Source organism: Raphanus sativus, chromosome 1, assembly GCF_000801105.2.
Source record: "Raphanus sativus cultivar WK10039 chromosome 1, ASM80110v3, whole genome shotgun sequence".
Taxonomy (NCBI): domain Eukaryota; kingdom Viridiplantae; phylum Streptophyta; class Magnoliopsida; order Brassicales; family Brassicaceae; genus Raphanus; species Raphanus sativus.
Window position 1 is genome coordinate 282,611 of NC_079511.1, and position 7,639 is coordinate 290,249.

At 40.1% G+C, this 7,639-nt stretch overlaps 1 protein-coding gene across 1 annotated transcript; it reads right to left on the reverse strand.

Moving 5' to 3' along the window:
• Positions 1-2,291: 2,291 nt before the first annotated feature.
• Positions 2,292-7,639, reverse strand: LOC108833767 (SNF2 domain-containing protein CLASSY 3-like). Its single transcript, XM_056987097.1, has 3 exons — positions 4,697-7,639; positions 4,465-4,614; positions 2,292-4,381 (listed from the first exon to the last, which is right to left on the reverse strand). The coding sequence occupies exons 1-3, from the start codon at positions 7,637-7,639 to the stop codon at positions 2,447-2,449; spliced, it is 5,028 nt and encodes a 1,675-aa protein (XP_056843077.1). The 3' UTR covers positions 2,292-2,446.

Genomic DNA, 7,639 nt, shown 5'->3' on the forward strand with positions numbered 1-7,639 from the left:
TATAAAATTATATTCTTCTCTAAGTTTTAAAAAAATCTACCAATAGTACTGTCTCATTTAGTTTGTAAAAGTTTCAAATGTTACTATTTAAATCTGAATTTCAAGCTTATATGTCTACATTTTCTCTCCAGGATTTTGGTCCATCAAGAAAATAGAAGAGCAAATATAGAAACAGAGATAAAAAAAGTTTTTTACCGAAAAAAGAGATAAAGAAAAGCTATGTCTTGTTCTCTGGTTGTAGTTGACATATCATCTTTTTTTTTTTTTTTGAAAAAAATCTATATTTTTCCATCTTGATTATTTGTTTTCTGTTTTCCTAACATTTTCCGAAATTTATATTTTATTTTAAATTTACACTTTCTGAATTTCCTTAATTTGAACGGTCATTTTGTATAGAGATTCTTTTCTTGTAGCACAAATGTTGGACACAAGGTACTGAATATCAAGAGTTTCCATTGTTCTTTTCTGCAATATTTCTTGAGACTCCCATTGTTCTTAATTGAACAATGAATATACAATACATATAAAAGTATTTTGTACCCACTTCTAATTTTTAGAGGATATTTTATTCACTTTTATTACTAGACACTGTGCTAAAAAGTGTACAAAGAAAATTCTGCAGCTCTCGGAAAATCCAAAGGGTGTAATTGCCAGCAGTGCACTTCATCAAGGTCTACTATGAGATGCTATGTGATTGGTCTTATTACCTTTTCGAGGAGATGATTTGCCAAGATATCACACCGATCGAGGAACCGGACTTGTTTAATGCTCTTGGAAGAAGAAGAATATGAATGAATCTGCCTAGAGAATGAACAAGTCAGGAAGACAGTGGAACTTAAGATCATCTCCATTAGTGATACTGGGTTCGAATTCTAAGACAAAATTTTTTATTATTAATTTTTTTTCTCTTTTGATTTTTTTTTTTTAAATAAAATAAAAATAGAGCATAATCAATCGCGGATCGCCACGTGGCGTGGGATCCGCAAAACAGTTAAGAGACAGGTTCACTCAGAAGAACTTTTAAAAAATAGGTTCACTTACAATGTGAGCTCCATGACTTTTTAATGTTTTTCTTTTTGGGAACAGTTAAGAGATTAGGGGTTTAAACCCCGAATGGAGATGCTCTTATTGCCCTGTAAAGTGAGGTTCCATATGTATTAATTCAGTGTTAGATTAGATATAACAAATATTTTAACTTTAGTGTAGATATAACAGACTTATTTTTGTTTTGGTGCATAAAGATTAAGAAAACTAGATTTCTCTAAAAAAATTATTTTTATATATATAATTTTAAAATCAGTTAACCAATAATAAAAAATACTGTAAAATTTAATTGGTTGAAAATAAAGTTAAAGTTAACTTTCAAATCTCAAAAATTTTATCAAATTTGAAACAAAATTATCTTTCTAAAACACTATTATATTGAAACGGAGAGAGTAATTAACTGTAATGTAACGGGAGAAATGAAGAGTTGAATCCATTATGAAATTAAATTACAAAACTACATGCAGTTCCAATTAAAATGTATACTATAAAACATCTTGATGCCAAATAGTATTGTTCTTCATTGAGCAATTTTTTTAAAAAAATTAAAATCTTGAAAACAGTTAAATAAAGTTTCTAACTATTAGAATGTGAAATCATATATATGATTTTTTAGAAAAAAAATTAAGTTTAATGGTTAAAATTTAGGTTTTAGTAATGCACACGGTTTTAGTAATTTGGACAATCAGATTCTGATCTACAGTACACGGGAGAGGTTTCAGAGAATAGGTTTCCAGGGCACTTTGTCGATGGTGAGGGGAAGTGCTGGTTTTGGGACTGGAAGAGCTGCAAAGTCTTCAGGACTCTTAAATGTCACAAAGCCTATTTTTCCTTGTTAAGGTTGAGAAGTGATAAGATTATTCAAGCATCCACTTGAAGGACGATGATGATAAGGTAGTTTTGTATTTTCATAGTTGTTGATAAATGGACATAACCGCATAAACCCTTTGGTCGGTAAGTGTGTTAATTTTCAGTCCAGACCAATGTTTCTCCTACATGCCAGTTTGTTTAACCGGGTCCAGCTCCATCCTAACTCTGCAACATAAAACACTGTACCATATAAACCAAAGTTCATAGCAGACAACGCCAATATGGAAGCAAAACACAAGTCTTAGAAGAGGTCTATCAACATCGGTGATCATTGCTCAGTTGTCTAGAGAGACTCATGAAGTCCATCTTTTTACCTGTACAGTTCATTCCATCGTTTCAAATAAACTCATTGCAACATATAGCATAAAACCTGATTAGTCAAAGTTCATAGCAGACAACAAAAGTGCAAACAAAAGCCAAGTTTGTTTCTCTCTGAGAATGGAGAGATACCCAGATAACATCCCACAAAACAATACATAAATAAGTCTTGCAAGATTAAATAGCATATGGGTAAGAGTTTGGTGATGGAGGGTCATGGCATAAGGATGCTGAAACCTTCAACTAGATCAGCTTCCTTTGGTTGAACAATGAGGTTGTCAAACATATCCCCAAGCTTCAGATGCTTCACCATAGTGTCCAAAACTTTATCCTCAGTCACAGCTTCAGCAATCTTTTCTTTCCCCTTATCAGGTCTTGAGGAACACGCAAACACCAGCTCTGAGATCCTATCCTTCTGCGCTTGCTTACAGTACTTTGTCCCCTCCGGAGTTCCCTTTGCAACCAAATGGTACGTGTAGACAATCCTCTTCTGTCCGATTCTGTAGGCACGGCTTATGGCCTGTCTCTCAACCGCAGGGTTCCAGACAACATCCAAGAGAATCACCCTTGATGCTCCTACAAGATTGATCCCTTCAGAGCATGCTTTCGTTGAAGCTAACAGCACCTTGGCCTTTGATTTAGGATCGTTGAACTCGTTGATCAAGGTCTGTCTCTGCTTCTGCTCGAGTTTGCCGTGCATGTACAACACTTCTTCCCCTTCAGTCCACTTGAACCAGTTGACCAAATGCTTCATAATCAGTTTCAGCGGGTCAATGTATTGACTGAAGACCAGCACTTTCTCCTTAATCACCACACACAGCTTGATAAACTCCATGAGGAACTTTGTTTTCACGCTTTGGTTTGGGTCAAGCCTCACCTTCTTTAGCTGAGCAAGCAGGGCCTCGTCGATGGTCTGTTTTTCTTTCCCGGTGAGTTTGCAGTGAGAGACGAGAGAAGGATGGACTGAGACCAGAGAGAGCTTGTGTTCTGTCTCAAAGACATTCTTCGTTTTCTGGTTGTGTGTGACCTCAATGGACTCCAGGACTTTCCTCTGCAGATCAGGCGGGTTCAGCACCACAACACACTCTCTCAAACCAGGGAGGCTCTTCTGAAGAATGCTTCCTTTGTGAACATGCACAAAGGGTAACATAACAGCCTTAAGCTCCTCTATCCCACGGTTGTTTACTTCCTCTCCCAAAGCTCTCTTCCCTCGTTTGGTGACAGTCATGCCACTCTTCTTGAGTGTGGACATGAGCCTCTCTAGATACTTAGGCCTTGCAAGCCCCAAGACATTGCCAAGCTCCAAGAAGTTGTTCTGGAAAGGTGTTCCAGAGAGCAAGATCCGTTTCTGTGTCTCCACTTTGGACAGTGTTTTCCATATACAGCTTCTCTGGTTCCTAGGCGTGTGTGCCTCGTCAAGAACCAGCAGTCCAGGCATCCCCATAAGTATCTCTCTTATATCCTCTAGCTCTTTGTCTGGTTTCACTGCTTTCCCTTTCTTTGTCTTCTTGCCCTCGTCTTTAGCTCCCGCAAGCTTCTCATAGAGGTTGTAACTGATCCCTAGTATGCTCTTTGATTTGATCCAAGAGTATATCTTAACCATCCTTATCTCATTCGTGCTTCTAGCGCTGGAGTTCTTCTGCATCAAAAGTCTGAGCGCAGCTGGGTTCTCTCTTCCAGTAAACTCCAAGCTGCTGAGATTATGAAAAGGGATGCTTATGTTCCACTTCTTAAACTCCTCTGCCCACGTGAGAAGCAAGCTCGCAGGAGCAATGATCACAGGTTTGCAATTAGGAAAGCATTCCAAGTAGGCCTGAAGGAAGATGATGGTGAGGCGAGTTTTCCCTGTCCCTGGAGCATGTGACATGATGCATCCTCCAGTCTCCTCGCTGTTCTCAAAGTCCTGGAGCTCGTTCAACATAATAGTACCGGCCAAGTTCCTCCAGATAAACTCAAAACCCTCTTGCTGGTGAGGGTACATCTCAGACTTGACACCAGGGATCTTATCCCAAACAGTCCCTTCAGTATATTCACATCCTTCCTTTAAGTTGTTCTCGCCGTTAGCTTCAAAATCAAGGTTCCCAGTGAAGCTGTTTCCTTCCTCTTCAGATCTATCATTCTTTCTCCTTCCACTTGCGTTCCTCTCTCCCTACATGAAGAAAGAGTTTACCATCAAAAAACGTTTTAGTTAAAACTTTTCAAGAAGATATATATATATATATAAATACTGACCCATTCAGATACATCAAGGCCTCTGATCTCTGTCAAAACAAAGCAGCAGTGGATGCACTTCAAACCGATCTCAAGATCTAGACAAAGTTCGTGATTCCCTTTTCTACAAGCTGCTTCTGTACTTTCATCAGCTGATATCTCTTTCTCAATCTGCAAAAAAAAAAAGTTTCTAAGTTAGAGTTTATTGTGTTCTAAGTAAGACAAAAATGAGTTTAAAAAAAAAGATACTTGCCTCTGAATGAAGCTGGAGATCAGCTTCGTTTGATTTAGTGTAAAAATCCATTTCTTCCCACATCTTATCTTCCTCTATCTGAGCCTCAGAAGTCACAGGTGGTGTTTGAGATTCCCCCACGTCAAACAACTCTAACAAGGGTGGTGGCCTGATGATTAGGAGTCCATCATCATCATATCTTCTTACATCTTGTTCTTCAGATTGGTCTTCAGGTGAAGAAACCTGTACGTCATTTTCTTCTTCTTCTTCTTCGCTTAACCGATCATTCTCCCTAACAGAGTTCACAAGAAGCCTGAAAAGATCAACTTCTTTACGGCTCCCATCCATCATTCTCCAACCCGGGTTGCTACTAGACTTGACGGCTTCTTTCTCTTTTAGTGAAGGCTCAGAATCATATCCAGAGTCCTCTCCAGAGCTGATAGAAGAAGCAGACTCATTATCCACTGGTTCATTCACCAAAGCAGGCGTAGCTAGTCCTTCTGTAGCTGTAACCGGCATCCTTGTTTTCAGTGAAAACTGCAACTCAGGTCTTGAAGGCATCTCAGGAGCTTGGATCTCTTTTGCTTTCACAGTTTCAGGTCTTGATGTGGATATCCTCGCTGCAGGTGGTGGTATCACTTCTTTTCCTGTCTTTGGATTCTCAGCTTCAGGTCTGGATGTGGAGGGCTTCTCAGGCTCTTTCCCGGTGTTGTTGACAGGAACATAATCATCTTTGTTCAGATCATCATCATAACCATCAGCATCTTCACATCTTGTAATAGCATGCGGTCTGAAGATGGAGTTGTCTGAATCAAGGACTCCTGTATTCTCTTTGCCACAGTGAGCACAATTGAACACCAAACTTCTATGCTGCTTTGTTTCTCTTTCAACTTCTCTGTGTTGTTGTTCCTCTTCTTCTTCAGGGCAGTGGAACTTCTGAATCCTCTTGTCCTCATTTCTAGGCTTGTCTTGAAACCTATCTTCTTCTTCTTCTTGGAGATTAAACTTCTGAATCCTCTTGTCCTCTTTTCTAGGCTTGGCTTGAAACCTATCTTCTTCTTCTTCTTGGAGGTTAAACTTCTGAATCCTCTTGTCCTCTTTTCTAGGCTTGGCTTGAAACCTATCTTCTTCTTCTTGTTCTTCTTGGCGGTTAGACTTCTGAATCCTTTTGAACTCTTTAGGCTTGACTTGAAATGTATCTTCTTCATCATCTTCTTCTGGAGGGTTTAGTTTCCGAATCTTGTGAAACTGTTTTCTAGGCGTGATTGAACAAGGACCAGCTCTTTTATACCTTCCCAAAGGCTTCCTTCCCACTCCAGATACTTTCCCGATTGGTGAACTGCCCTTTCTAAAATGATCATCATCATCCGTATCTCCACATACCTCCTTTGAACTGACTTCATCTTCACTAGAGGAAGAAGAGGAGGAGGAGGAAGATGAAGATGAGTCTGAAGATGAAGATGATGATGAAGACAAAGACTCCACGGTTACATCATCTTTAGCGTTATTATTGCCTTCACTAGTTCCTTCCTCCTCGCTGCTTTCACTGGTAGAGTCTAACACTCTGCTACACTCCGCAAAAGAAAGCTTCTTCTTGGCTGAATGTCTCACTTTGGTTTCAGACTCAGAATCTGAAATGATCTCTATCTCAGCAGGAACTGGTTTTGCAACTCCCAATCCTCTAACCTCAGAGGAACACTTGTCCTTCACACATGTGTCCTCTTCTGACCCTGAGGAGCTGCTAACAGATTTGACCACATCCGAGTTCAAACTCTCATTCTCCTTGTTACTTGACGCAGAGGAGATGGGAACAGACTTGATCACACCCTTATCCAAATCCTCATCAGACAACTTCGGAACTGACTTGACCACATCCACATCCAGAATCTCCTCAGACAACTTTGGAACTGATTTGACCACATCCACATCCAAAATCTCCTCAGATAACTTCTCCTTAATGCTTAACCCTGAGGAGCTTGCAGCTGATCTAATCACATCCATAATCTCATCACACAACTTCTGCTTAATACTTGACTCAGAGGAGCTAGGAACTGACTTGATCACCACATCTAAATCTAAAACCTCATCAGGCACCTTCTCCTTTGTACTCAACCCAGAGGATCCTGGAACTGATTTGATCATATCTACAACAAGATTCTCGTCGTCACACAACTGGGAAGAGTTCGGAACTGTTTTAGACACATTCAAAGCCAAAACCACATCAGACAACTTCTCCATTATACTCAACCCAGAGGGTCCTGGAACTGACATGTCTACATCCACAACCCTAACGCTAAACAAACCCTCCTCCTCCATGTTCTGTTCAGACTCGGCTCTTCTTACACCACCAGAGGAATCGTTATCAGTTACCTCGGCAGGGAAATTCTTCCCGTCAGTTACTTCAGCAGCAAGACTTTTGGCGTAAGTCACTGTGATATCTACAAGGTCGGCGTCATGGTCATTTTGGTAGTTGTTGTTTTCATTCACTTCAGCAGCAGAGACATCAGCAGGGAGATTGTTGTAGTAAGTCTCCGTGACGTCTTCAAGGTCGGAGTCGTGGTCCTTTCCTTTTCTTTCAGTCACTTCAGGAGCAGCAGTGACATTGTTGTTGTTGTCATTCACTTCAACAGCCGAATCAGCAGCAGGAGGGAGATCGTTGAAGTAAGTCTCTGTGATGTCTTCAATGTCTGAGTCATGGTCCTTTCGCCTTCTTCTTCTTCTTCTTCTTACATCACCAGAGGAGACGTTTTGAGTTACATCGGTAGGGAGATTGTTGTTGTTGTCGTTGTTGTAAGTCTCGGTGATATCTTCAATGTCGGAATCATGGTCCCTTCTTCTTCTTCTCCGCTTTCTTTTCCGGCGAGAAGGCAGGGGAGCCTCTTCCTCTGCCGGTTTCATCTTCATCACTTCTTCAAGACGCTCTTTGTTCCTTTGTTTGATTCTTGAACCGATAGTCCAATCCAT

Coding starts and splice junctions, on each gene's coding strand:
- LOC108833767 (XM_056987097.1), bottom strand. CDS start 7,639: ATGGATTGGACTATCGGTTCAAGAATCAAACAAAGGAACAAAGAGCGT. Junction 4,615..4,696: donor ATCTCCAGCTTCATTCAGAG/GCAAGTATCTTT, acceptor TTTTTTTTGCAG/ATTGAGAAAGAGATATCAGC. Junction 4,382..4,464: donor GCCTTGATGTATCTGAATGG/GTCAGTATTTAT, acceptor TTCTTCATGTAG/GGAGAGAGGAACGCAAGTGG.